The 13,649-nt window shown below is 43.1% G+C and overlaps 1 protein-coding gene across 11 annotated transcripts in view; it reads left to right on the top strand.

Moving 5' to 3' along the window:
* The first annotated feature begins 3,952 nt into the window (after nt 1–3,952).
* Ehbp1 (EH domain binding protein 1) overlaps nt 3,953–13,649 on the top strand; it is a 280,423-nt gene continuing 270,726 nt past the window's right edge. For 7 of the 11 annotated variants that reach the window (XM_034508572.2, XM_076938039.1, XM_076938036.1 and 4 more), the window contains exon 1: nt 5,197–5,590. In XM_034508572.2, coding sequence (XP_034364463.1) covers nt 5,487–5,590 — 104 coding nt within the window. In that variant the 5' untranslated portion in view covers nt 5,197–5,486. Of the gene's footprint in view, nt 4,058–4,119; nt 4,378–5,196; nt 5,591–13,649 lie in introns of those variants that run through there. The other 4 variants (XM_076938043.1, XM_076938041.1, XM_034508576.2 and 1 more) reach the window with 4 other exon arrangements.

Below are 13,649 nucleotides of genomic sequence, written 5' to 3' on the forward strand. Positions count from 1 at the left end.
CCAAAGGCTAAGCCTTTAGGACACCAAGGGGCTGGGGATCTGTTTTTCTACATTCTATTTTATTTCTTCCCTGAAACAATGAGCAAAGGCCAGCTTAAGTCGAGTGGAGATGTAATGGTAAGATCAGCGTGGGGTGAGATATTTAAGAATGCCACAGGCTAAAAAGAAGTATTTAGAAAAACTGTAAAAACCATCGGTTAAAATTTCAAAAGCATTAGTTTGCCATGGTTTTTTAGGTTATAAAAGTTGAGATTATGGTTTTTCTTTTTTTCCTGTGGCTTCACAACAATTCCATTACGAGTTATAAACTGCAGTAATATTTTTGTGTACAGTATAACTGCTATGGTAACTGGAAAAACTGCAAACACCTGCAGTGTTGTTATCTGGAGTAAAATTTGTTCTAAGGCACAAATTCCAGCAGTAGTTAAATCCTGCATTAATACTGCTGACAATTTCTACTGTGAAAATTGTAAAACCCAAAGAGAAGAATTTTGTTACCCGGAAAGTTAACAATAATGCAAGCCTATAGCTGTATATCCTAACGGATAATCTTTATTTTGGGCGTTTCTGATGTGAAAAGCTGGTTCATTGAAAATAATTTGTGTCCTTTTCTAAATTTATATCACTATGAAGTTTTAAGATCTGTGCATGGTGTTTCCCATTTATTGTATTTTATGCTTGATAGTACTTACAGGCAAAATTTCATTTTTAAGAAAGTATTGACTCCAGTAAAACTAAAATTTTGCAGCCAGCAACCAAAGGTCTATTATATGCAAATTAAGCCTGGGACAGACTTGGTGCTAAATCAAGCCCCTTATAAACAGGGGACTAGAAAAGGGGTAGCAGAAACATGGCAGGAATCCTGGAAGGAGGAAGAAGCATCAGGATGCACATGCTGAGAGGTAGGGGCCACAAAACCTTCAGGAAAAAGTAACTTGTAGCTTGTCAGATGACTCCAGTTAATGTGGTTTGCAGGGTGGTCACGAGGATTGAAGGCAAGTAAATACTAAGTAATTATCATAAAGTCTGAAATCCACCCAAATTTTTGGTATCCACCAAGTTACTTCGAGAAGAATGATGGTAAGTGGACCGTCTGGGAGCTCTTAGCTTTTCAGGTAGAGAAGTGTCATGCCATGTGGTTAATTGCTCAGATATTCTTGAAAACGTTTTGCTTTTTTCTTAAGTTTGCTCCTAAACATAACATATACTGTTATCACTTGCCTGCTTACTGTGTGACAGGCACTTTATGTTCACGTTGTCCGGCCTCTCAACATCTCAGAAAGCTGGGTATGTTTCCTGGCTTTACAGGCTAGGAAATTTGATCTCAGAAAGGTTAAGTAATTTCTCTTGCATGCACACTTAAGATCTGTTTCTGAAAACTCTTTGAGAATAGAAACTTATTTAACGAACTATTAATAGTATTTAATATGCTCAATATTTAGTTGGTACTTAATTATAGGATAAGCAAACCAAACAGTTTTAGAATAGTCTATATTTAAAGTTCAGCAATCAATTTAGTTGCTAGACAGGTTATTTTTAAAAGTATTGTGGAGAGAAGCGGCTGCTCCTTGCAGCTCTTAGCAGCCAGCCCATGCACCTGAGCTCAGCATCAGAACAATGTCAAGGTCTACTATTAATGTCTTCCCTTGTTCTGTGGACAGTTTAACTCTTTCCATAGCTACTTGGTGTCTAGAAAGAAAAGTAAGTTTACGGTCAAGAAAAATATTAGGCTGGGTATAGAGGCACATTCCTTTAGTCCCAGGACTCAGGAAACAGAGGTAGCCAGGTCTTTGTAAATTGGAGGCCACCTCAGTCTACATAAAGAATTCCAGGGCAGCTGGGCTACATAGAAAGACCCCGTCTCAAAGTCGTCGTCGTCGTCATCATCATCATCAACAACACAAAACAAAGACTACTGGTCTCTTGAAATTTTCTACAACTTGAGGGAAGAGCCTTATAGATATTGTTCCCCCCTTCCTCCCTCCCTCTTTCCTCTCATTCCCATTGTTCTTTAGATAGTTTCTTTACAGTGAAGTACCCTCTTTAAGAAAGGGAAAAGATACTAAAATAAACCAGAGTGACCACATTAGATCATTTGAGAATTTATGATAAAGAATGGTAAGTAGAGTAAGTAAAAAAAAAAAAAAAACCGATTATCATGTGAGTTCTTAAATTTAGATGAACATAGTTTATGACCACTTCTATAAATTATCCGTTGAAAAGGTTTGTACACACAATATCTATTAACAAAGCAGAACGTATTACTGAGATCATAATGGCATAATGACATCTGAGAACTCTATAGTGTGTATAAAATAAGAATACATCATTTTGGTTGTTTTATATTTTAGATATGAGACTATAGCAAAACAAGTGATCTCTATATCATTTCCCATAGAATATACTTTTTTGGTGGTATTATTAGACCACTTTCTTTCCTGAGTGGAAGTGGAATTAGATACTGGGTTCAAGCCTGTCTTTCCGAGTCTCCTGGGTGTGTTCCATCTGACTCTTGCTTCCGATTCTATACATGGATCTTACATCCTCCTCCTTCCCCTCCTCCAAAGAATCCTCCCCAGAACCAAAAACTTTAAAGTCAGTTTAAAAAATTTGCCCCCAACTTTAATAGGATTAGGAATTGGCCCGCAAACAATGTGCATTTTGCGTTTTTCATGCTTGCTTCCATCTCCTTTCCAAACTCTTCGCTCATTCCTTGCTGAGGAATTGCTGAATTTGGCTTTTTTGACCATTCCCTCTCAGCTCCCCTCTCTCCCCTCCCCTTTCCTTTCCTGCCCTCTTCTGTCTCCCCAACTCCCCTTCTCTCTCATACCCCCTTTCTTAGGTACATCCTTAGCCTCCTTCTCAATTAATCTGACTTAATTGTTTAGCCCCGAAAAGCTGTAATTTTATTCTTTGTTCTTTCTCTAAATTCGATGTCTGTGGAACATCTAAGGCTGAAAGCAAATTTTTGTGTTTTGGTATAGGATGGATATTTCCTGCCCCTTGCGAAGTCTATAGCTTTTACAACCTCAAAGGGGATCTTGTAGCTGGGCAATGCTTCACACCTGTGATGACAAGGGTGTACGCCTAAAACTTCAGCGATCTCAGTAACTTGCATGTTGAAGCAAGGAGGATCATGAGTTTGAGGCTAACCTCTGACAATATAGTTTCAGGCCATGTCAGCTGCCTCTTAATAGATGTAAACACCGTTGCTCTCAAGCTATTAAGTTATTTTGCCCTCTCCCTTGTCTTTAGCCACACTTTCCACATAGTCAACCACTCCCTAATTCACCCACGGCTCATACCAGGAGATAATGAGACCGCAAATGAACACGAGAATGCAAGATTCAAAGAAATGCTGAGAATGAGAACAAGAAGAGACTGTACTGCAAACATTTTACGTCCAGCTCATCCCTCCTTGAACCTGGGGCTGGGGCCTGACAAGGTCAGGGAGAAACTCGAAAAGAACTGAGTGAAATAAAGGCTGTTTGTGCAAAATCTCTGGCTGCTAGTGGCGCAGGAGAGGAGCACCCAGTTTGTGGGTGGGATGGGAGAGAATAGGAGAATGGGAGAGAAACCACAGCACCTCAGTGTCCCTGGCAGGGTCTAGAATCAGAGCTAGCTCGGTTCCTATAGCAGGAGCCAGAAACCCTGCCCGGCAGCCACGGTGCCTTTGACGGACAGCCACCTTCTGCAACCGCTTTCCAGTTCACTATAAACATCCTTACTCCTCCCGCCTACCGTTGCCCTCTCAACCATTCCAGGGAATGGGCGGGATCGTCCTTCGTGATTTACATTTTTTTTTTTTTAAGAAAAGGAGAGTATACCCAGCGTCGGGTTCCACCTCAGGAAAAAAAAAAAACAAAAAAAAAAAACCTCGCGGGTTGGGGGTGGAGCCCTTGTGACCGGCATGAGAATTTACCAATGGAGTGCCTCTCCCGTCCTAAGGCCCGCCCACAGAGGAGGCGGGGCTCCCGCAGATTCGGCCAATGGCGGCGAGGCGGACGGAGGTTGAGCCGCCGTGGGTAGGGTTAGTGTGAGAGGTGCGGCGGGGGAGGTAATGATGGTGGTGGCGGCTGAGGAAGGCGGGGGAGGGGGATCTGGGCGCTGAGCCGCGGCTCTGGCAGGGCTCGCTCGGGCGGGCGGGCGGGAGGGGACGGTCGCAGGGCGCTCCGCCGGGGAGGGGCCACTGCGCCGGGAGAGGGCGGGCGTCGTCCGCCCGGAAAGCTGCAGACCCCGGCTCCCGCAAACGAACGCCGCGCCGAGCTTCGCTGTTCCACGCGGCTCCAGCGGGGATGGAGGACTCGGTGGCCGTGGCTGCTTCTGAGGTGGCGGCGACCGAGGAGCGGCTCTAAGGAGGGGACAGCGGGATTAGAGGTGTGAGGAGGGCTTGGAGTGGACGAGCAGAGGGGCCGGGGTTCGGGACCGAGGCTGGGGTCTAACAGCAAGGCTTGGGTGACAGGGACCGCGGCTGGCAACGCCTGTCTCTGCGGAGAGAGGCAGGGGTCTGCTCTCGGTGCGTGAGGAGGCGAGGCTCAGGCCGGCTGCCCCTGATGGGGGAGGGAGGCACCGCACCCCGCACTGTCCGTTGGCCCGGCTGGTCATCGCTTCAAGCCCAGGCAGGAGTTTCCATTCCCCTCCTCCTGGCAGCCAAGGTGAAGGGGAAGCAAAGTGGCCTGGAGCTGGGACCTTGCCCTCCCTCTGCCGTGAGGTTTCCCTCCACTCCTAGCTCTCCATCCATTTCCCTCTCCTACTGAACCAGCATTTCTCCTTGCACCCCGGGTTGTTCTAAGCATATATTCTGAGGCTCGAGGCTATTAATTATCGGTTGAAAAATAAAGTTTATTTAAAAATACTCCACTCCTTCTAATTGGTGGTAGATATCACTTAGCAACCCTGACTTTCCCGCCCTGTTCATCCCTTCTGCGATGCTAGGTAGGGAAGGCAGGGCCCCACTGGCATCTCTCAATTGTTGGTGCTGACAACCTGGTGTATTGCCGCCTGTCTTCGGTGTGATTTGTCATTTCTTCCTTGGTATCTTGCTTGCATCCTTGATGTTACTGGCTTTTGAGGCCGGTGTTTGGTTTCATTGTTTGAAAACCATGCAGATAACAGAGGTTGTTTCGGTCTTATCTAACACTTCTCATGCTTCTGTCCTCATATTCTTTCTCTTTTTGTCTGTGTTTTGCTTTTCAGTTCTCCAGAACCCACGTCATATAGCCCCTGAGGTGGAATGGTGATGTCTCCATGAGGGAACCTCCTCTCAGTCATCCTGACCTGTACGTCTTGACTGGGCCGTTCATCTAAGATAGGATTTACCCTGTGAAACAGGGAGAAGACTTATGGACTCCAAGCGTCATTTCAAGTTCTAGTTTTTTGTTGAAAGTACAGACATACATGCAAAGCTCTTGTGCTTTGGCCCCTCTGCTTTATTAAGGCTGCTGTGTTGCTAGTTCAGAGCTGTTCCAACCTATTGACCTATCACCATGGCTTCAGTTTGGAAGCGACTGCAGCGTGTGGGAAAACACGCATCCAAGTTCCAGTTTGTGGCCTCCTACCAGGAGCTGATGGTTGAATGTACAAAGAAATGGTAAGATTTGCTTAGGGGTAGATTGATGTCTTGTTGCCTAACCACCCTGTAGCTCGGACTGTAGGTCTTTTGGTAGCCAGTTTACCTTCAGTGGTACACAAGTGTGTAGAAGCTGTGCACGGGGCAGATACTCTAACAAGTACTGTGTGTTCACTGTTGCTGCTGGCACTGTCTCTGTGGATTTTAATGACTGTTTCAGAGTGTCTCAGAGGACTACAGCTGAGAGCACACCTAGGTACAGTGGTTTTGGTCTCATGGTCATTTATCATCGGTGTTAGAATAACTTATTTTTATAACTTTAAACAGCGAATGGTTATACATATATTTTAACATCACATATGTCTCAGTATAGAAATTTATATTCTATTGAATGACAGTTTTATTTTGCTCTTATTTTTTCATTTTTACTTAGAGCATTTTTTAGTATTTGAATAATGGAATGCCAGTGCACACAACCTTAGAGATTCTCTTGTGAAATGCTTAGTCAGGCAACTGTCTTTTCTTTTAATTGCCTAATGGGATACATTTCTTGGCAGGATTTAAGGAAGCAATTAGTGGCAGTGGTCTGTCATTTGCCTCTTTCTTTCCACTTGAGGAAAGTAAATTTAGGACTTTCTCTTAATGCTGTGAGTGATAAGAAACGAGAATCTGTACATACTGAGGGGAAAAAGTTAATCTTAAGCAAATGGGTCTGAATTTTGGTTTATCATAGTGATTAAGCACTATCACCACACAATAAGTCCATTTCATCAAGGATGTAATCTCATGTTGGTAGTAAGCTTGCTTTCTAATGTTTTCTTGGCTAAAGAAAACAGCTTGCTCCACCCTAGCACACTCAGTTTTGTTTTGAGTTTGTAAGGAACATTATTTTAAAATCAATTCAAGAAATACATTATATATATATATATATATATATATATATATATATATACATATATGTACAAATATATACATATATATGAAGTTTATACATATACTGCTGATTTAGAGACAGAAATGGCGTCCTCCCTGCCTTCAAGGAGCTCACAGGCTGTGGTAGGACACTTAAGTAACTTTACTTTTGTGATAGGTTCAGTAATGTAAATATATGTGTTTCCACCCAGCTGGATATCCTGGGAATGTTACTTCTGTGTCATTCAGTTCCCATGTGCATAGTAATGGTGCCACTTTGTAGAAGATTAAATCAGTTAATTCTGTAAAATGTTCTGTAGAAGAAGGACATAGTAAACACCCATGAAATGTCAGCATTATCTGTAGGGTTCACCGACTACAAACTAGTGAAGAATAATACTAGTAAGGGAGGGAGCCGGTGTGCCTGTGTCAGCTTTCCTGGGATCTAAGCTGAGGTTGACTTTATTTTAGTGTATTTTATTTTACTTACCTTTACTAGGCTAGGCTGGCTAGCCAGTAAGTTTCAGGGATCCTGTCTTCACCTCCCTAGCACCGGAGTCACAAACAGTATGCCACTGCTCCTGACTTTTTACATGGATGCTGGGGAGCAAATTCAGGTTCTCCCGCTGTGCACAAGCACTTCACTGATTGAGCTATTTTCCCAGCTCAGGATGAATCTTAGAGAATCGTAGTTGTACATCAAATCAGAGAGGAAGAAGCAAGAAACATTTTAGAAAATCCACACATTTAGACAACCTACAGCAAGATGCATGCTGGGAATTCAGGTAGTATGGCTTTATATCATGAGGCTTTAAGTATAGCATGAGGGCTGGGTGGATTGGGGCATTCCTGTAATTATAGCAGAGGCTGAGGCAGGAGGATTTCAAGTTTGAGGACACTCTGGGATCCAAATTTAAACCCTGTCCTTAGAAAAGAGTGTTGGGTAAGGGGGATCATAGTATGTGGTAGGGCATCTGAAAGCCTGGAAGAATCAAACCATAGAAAGTCGCGTGTTGTCAATAGCTTGGGCTACTACGTGTTGGTGACAGGGTCGCTGTGGCAGTTTGGAGATGAAGAGATGTTTAGGTTTGTAATTGGAGAATTACCAGGCTATGGTTTGGAGAGGGTGGGTAACTGAGGCAGTGTCAGTAGTGTATGTGTTGCTGTTGGTAAGGTGAGGAACGGCGTGTGGGCCATCGGAAGAGTACTTAGAGGGATGGGACCTGATGGTTGTGTCAGTTGGGATGGGGGAGGAACGAGGGGGAGAAGTTTAAAGTTTAGATCGACACCAGGCTTCTGCCTTTAAAGGCTAGGGGTCTACCAAGGAGGAAGGTGGTCTGATTGTCTCCAATTCTTAACTTGGTAGTACACTGGGAACATCTACTTTGAATCTAATTTTGAGACAGAGTCTCACTGTAAGGCCAGGCTGGCTTCAGACTCAGCTTCCTCAGCCTCAGCGTATTCGCTCTAGGATTACAGGTGTGAGCCCCCACACTTGACTTGAACTCATTTTCTTTTTCTTTTAAATTTATTTTTCCCTTACAATATATTCTGACTATGGTTTCCCTTCCCTCCTTCCAGTTCCTACCTACTGATCCACATCCTTTCTGGGTCTCCTTAGAAAACAAACAGGCATCTGATGGGCAATAACAAAATAAGACAAAACACAAAGGAACAGGACCAAACCAGAAGGAAGACAGCCCAAGAAAAGGCGCAGAAACAGATATGGACTCAGAAACATAGGCAGACACACAGATATGGACTCGGAAACATAGGCAGAGACACAGATATGGACTTGGAAACATACGCAGACACACTCAGGTGCACATCTAGGAGTCTCAGAAACACACAAAACTGGAAACCATACGTAAAACCTGAAGGGTAAAAACAAAAACATAATAAAAATAAATGGTTTGCGTCTAATGCTGGACACACAGCCTACCTTAAGAGTGGTTTGTTTCCCCAGGGAGACTCCTTTGGAGAAAACTCATTTTTCTTGGTACCCTGAAAAATTTCATTTTGCAAGAGGCTATCATTGGAGATAGCTTCTGGATTAGGGATGGGCGTGTGTCCACTTCTCCTTTCAGTTGTAGGACCTTATCTGGAGTAGAGCCATTCAGGTCTTAGTGCATGCTGCCTCAGTGAGCTCAAGTGAGCATAGTCTTGCTGTATTTATAAGACCTTGTTTTTCTGGAATCCTCCATCCCCTCTGGCTCTTACACTTTTTTTTTTTCTTTTTTTGCTTCCTCTTCAGCAGAGTTCTAGGAGCCCTGAGGGGAGGGATTTGATGGAGACTTCCTCTTTAGGGCTGAATGTTCCAAGATCTTTCATTCTATGGATACTATCTTCTTGTGGGTCTCTGTATTTGTTCCCATCTGCTGCAGGAGGAAGCTCTTACAGTCTGATCTATAGGTATAGTGGAATGTTTATTAGGGAGTCATTTTATGACTATGTTTTTTTTAGTAGACAGTATATTTGGTTGTGCCCTAGGTCCCTGGCTATTTAGTCTCTGGTTCTTGGCACCCAAGCAGTGGAGCGTATGGATCCCAGCCCATGGAGTGGGCCTTAAATCAAGCCAGATGCTGATTGGTTATTCCAGCAAGCTCTGTGCCACCATTGCATTAGCATTCCTTGCAGGCAGGTCACCGTTGTAGATTAGAGGGCTGGAAGCAGAGGTGGTGATTGTATTTCTCTTTGGTTAGCATGCAGGGTACCAAGAACTCTAGCCAATGGGGTTGAAGACTCTAGGTAGGCACCAGCTCCACTTCCCCTTGTTGGGTGAGTTGTGTGGGTGTTATTTCCAGCAATAGGGACTTGCCATCAGTTTGTGGAGAGCAAATAGCAGCCTGAGTTGTTTGCGGGGTTCTCCTTCCTTCCTTCCTTCCTTTCTTCCTTCCTTCCTTCCTTCCTTCCTTCCTTCCTTTCTTTCTTTCTCTCTTTTTTAATTTTTTGGTTTTTTGAGACAGGGTTTCTCTGTGTAGTCCTGGTTATCCTGGAACTCACTCTGTAGACCAGGCTGGTCTCAGAAATTCTCCTGCCTCTGCCTCCCAAGTGCTGGGATTAAAGGCGTGAGCCACCACTGCCCGGCAAGGGTGGTCTCTCTTACAAAGCCAGTTAGAGGTTAGAAGGGGATTATGTGACACCTTGTTTCAAAAAAAAAAGACAAAGGAAATAAACATAAACAAAATCAGTTTCATATGGGGCATGGTGGTTTGCACCTGTTATCTAGTCATGAGGGAAGCTGGAGCAAGAGGGGTATCCTGATGTGAGGCCATCTTGTGCCAGAGAGTGAGACCCTTTCTTAAAAAACTAACTCCTACCAGAACAAAACAACCCCCCCCCAAAAAAATCAAAAGCCATTTCTTCCTCATCCTCATAATCTGTAGCATATTTTGTGTTCTTCCCTTGTGCGGCATTTATGCCATTGTTAACACATCTTAAGGCAAAAGCACTAGTGAAAATCAAACTTGATTATAGTTGAATAGGTAGCGTGATTACCTTAGTTATGGTCATTAAGGGTCTGGCAGTTAAATCAGAGTCTATGATTACATACGGACTTCATACTAGAAGCACTTGAATGCTCTGTAATTTTAGATGGACAGTACCATATTGTGAACTTTCTTGCTTTCATTTATAATACAGTTTAGCAGCTGGGCGACAGCTCAGTAGACAGCAGCACTTACTGCTCTTGCTGCAGAGGACGCTGGTTTGGTTCCCAGCACCCACATGGAGGCTCATAACCAGCGGCAGCCGGAGCTCCAGGGACTCCATTGCATTCTTCTGACCTTCATGGACACCAGCCACACAGGTGGTGTTCAGACATGGAGGCAAGCATTCATACACATAAAATGAATAAATAATTCCTTAATAAAAATTCGGTTTAAAGCTAATAAGGTGATAGTGCCCAGGAAAAAATGTATCTGTTGCTGTATAGGAATTTTATTTGTAAGTGGATCCATCCTCAGGTAGAACTTTAAAGAATTTTCATTATATAAAAATTGATTGTAATCATTTTTAGTTAACATTCCTTTTGCCTTAGAGTCCTTGTGAGAATACAAAGCAGGCTCGACTTCTAAACTCATATTCTATCATTTTCCCTTTTTTCTTTTTTTCCTTCTTGATTTAAATACTTACCAGAGCTCAAATTATTTTATACATGTGCTGAAGTTAAAATCTGTTTAAAGTATGTAAAAATAGACTTGAACACACAGTAAGAATATTTTTATCAGCCACGTTTACATTTCACTTATTATTTATTCGAGTATTTACTTTTGCAGTCCCGGGGATTATACTTTGGGCCATCTGCATGGTGAATGAGTGCTTCCTGCCACGCAGCTGCACCCCAGGCCTACATGGATGGTTTTGTGTATTCCTCTAGAGATATGGAAGAATGAAAGTAGAGGAGGGAAATTTAGAGTCTAATTGAAAAGTGAGTGATAGTAAAGATGAATTATAAATATGGTTAGGATGAGAAAAAATGTGTGGTGTAAATTAGAAAAGAAAGAATAAAAACTGTACAAAGAAAAACAGGATTTCATTAGGCCTCATTAGGGCCTTATTGCTCTGTGGGGTGGTGGCCTATGTACATAGGTGCCATTGTCTTTTAGAATCTCACTACTTAAACATCTTCCTGAGATTCAGGCATTTACAATACCTAGGAGCCTTTCTCCTGGGATTCTGACTGGCTTGCTCTTGTGCAGATCTTACACAGGAAGCCACGGCACCTTTGAATTTATGTGTCTAACAGCTCTATCGTGTCCAGTGCTGTAGTGTTTTTCTGTAGATGTCTGCTACCTATGGCTCTTACAGTGTACCTACCCCCCTACTGTGACGAGTGTGTGTGCATGTGTGTGTGATGTAGATGTCCCCTTTAGAGCTGAGCACTCCATAGTCTCTTGTTCTCTGCATTGTGATTAGTTGTGGGTTCTATAAAGTAACTCAGGGGACAGCTTTATACTATGTTAATTTGGTAGTCAACCTGAGAAGAGGGAAACTCAGTTAAAGCCTTCCCTCTGTCAGGTTGGCCTGTGGACATGTCTGTGGGCTCTTTCTTGACTGCTGATTGAGGTTGCCAGTCCCATGTTCACACAGGTGGGCATGAGCTGTATAGATGTGCGTCTGAAAGCAGGCACAGCTTTGCTTTAGTTTCTGCTTAGGTTCCTACCTTCAGATTCTTGCTTTGAGTTCCTGACATGGTTTTCCTCAATGATGAGATAGAACCTATAACCCACATACATTCTTTATTCAAGTTACTTTTGGCCACTGTGCTGTCACAGCAACAGAAGGCAAATCCGGACACAGCATGGTAGTAGTAGACTCCTGAGGGCCTCGGACCTAGTCAACCACAGGTTTTCGTCCCAGTTAGTAGAGCCAGGTTTGAGTTCTGTTTGTGGAGTGGGTATTTTAAATACAGCCAGAAAGTGATTGTTTAATTCCCATAACATCTCAATAATTTTTAAGCTAGTGGATATATCTTGCCTGGCCAGTTGTTACTGTAGTTTGCAAGGTTCGTGGCTGGAAAGATTGTTGAATACTTTGATCTTGGGTGTCATGCAGAGACCTCCTCCAGTGCTATGGAAGCTAGCCAGATCAGTTCCAGTTTGGTTTCTCCAGGTCCCCACTCAAGTGTGTGTTATCTTGAGCAATATGAAGATCTTAATCTCACCCTCAAGTTTCTAGGAGGTAATCAGGAGCAATGGCCTGTAAACATTCATTCATTCATTCATTCATTCATTCTTCTGTGTATATATCTATGTATCTAACTGTCTACTTTTGGTGGCTCTTTGGAAAATGGCTCTGTTTGTATAACACATGCCCAAATCCGCCACTACCATCATACTAGATTAAGGCATAATTTATACTTTTTACCAACAGAGAAATGCAGAATTGTTTAAATGCAGAATTGAGTGAGTTTTGACAAATGATGTTCTAGTGCAGCTTGAAATAAATATATGGAAAGTACAGCAGATGGAGCCTGCTGGTGGTTATGAAGTGAGTCTAGGGCGGCACCGACTAGAGAGGGATGGAGCTGCAGGTGAGGAGAAGGTTTTAGTGGGAGAAATCAGTAGGTTTTTTTTTTTTGTTTGTTTGTTTTTGTTTTTGTTTTTTTTTTTTTTTAAAGTTTCTTAAAGTTTGAGACATCCAGATGAGGATCTTAATTAATCAGTTAATGTGTAAGGGTTTCCCCCATGGGAGAAAAGAGGGTGGAACTTTTGTGTATATAACACAGTTGTGGGACTGCAGGAAATTTTCTTTGGCTTTCACCCAGATTGAGAAGAGTTGAGGTCAGGGGCTAAGACACTGTCATATGCAGAGACTGAAAACTGGGAGCAGTGAACTAGTGGGAGATTAGGAAAATGTGTTTTCCAAGAACTCAAACATAAAAAATCAAAAAGGAAGTGTTGGTTAATTGGATATTGCTAAGAGGGTGAGCAAAACAGCCCTGAATTTGACAAATTGGAAAGAGCTGATGGCCTTGGAGGGTGATTTCAGAGGAATATCGTGTATGGAAGCTTGATTGCATCGGTGCCTTAGTTAGGGTTTCCCTGCTGTGAACGGACACCATGACCACAACTCTTATAAAGGAAAGCATTTAATTGGGACTGGCTTAGGGTTTCAGAGGTTTAGTCCATTGTTGTCATGGAGAGAAGCATGTCATGGTGCTGGAGAAGGAGCTGAGAGCTTTACATCTTGATCTGCAGGTAGCAGGAGACTGTGTCACATTGGGTATTGCTTGAGCATAGGAGACTCAAAGTCTACCCACAGAGTGACTCACTTCCTCCAACAAGGTCACTGTAGGCATACATTTTCCTCAACCTACTTTAATAAGTGTTCGACCTCCCCTCTAGCCCACCACCCACCAGAGGTAATGGAAAAGAAAAGTTATTAGGACATAGTTAGTAGACCTATTTAGAAGTAGTTCTTTGAGGGTGAGTCCAAACTTTGCTATCAGAATATCAGCAGTTCGGTCCATTAGCAAACACCAAATATAAATCAGCAGCTGCAGTCCAGTCCACTTGGCAGTCACCACACACGAACCAGCAAGGGCAGTTCAATCCAGAAGAAACTGCAAGGCTCAGCAACCTGCCCGAAGTGGCTGAAGTGGCAAGAAGCCACAGTAACCTCACAAGAAGTTCTTTGGTGAGTTTCTCTTTATGAAGTCACCATA

Source organism: Arvicanthis niloticus, chromosome 7, assembly GCF_011762505.2.
Source record: "Arvicanthis niloticus isolate mArvNil1 chromosome 7, mArvNil1.pat.X, whole genome shotgun sequence".
Taxonomy (NCBI): domain Eukaryota; kingdom Metazoa; phylum Chordata; class Mammalia; order Rodentia; family Muridae; genus Arvicanthis; species Arvicanthis niloticus.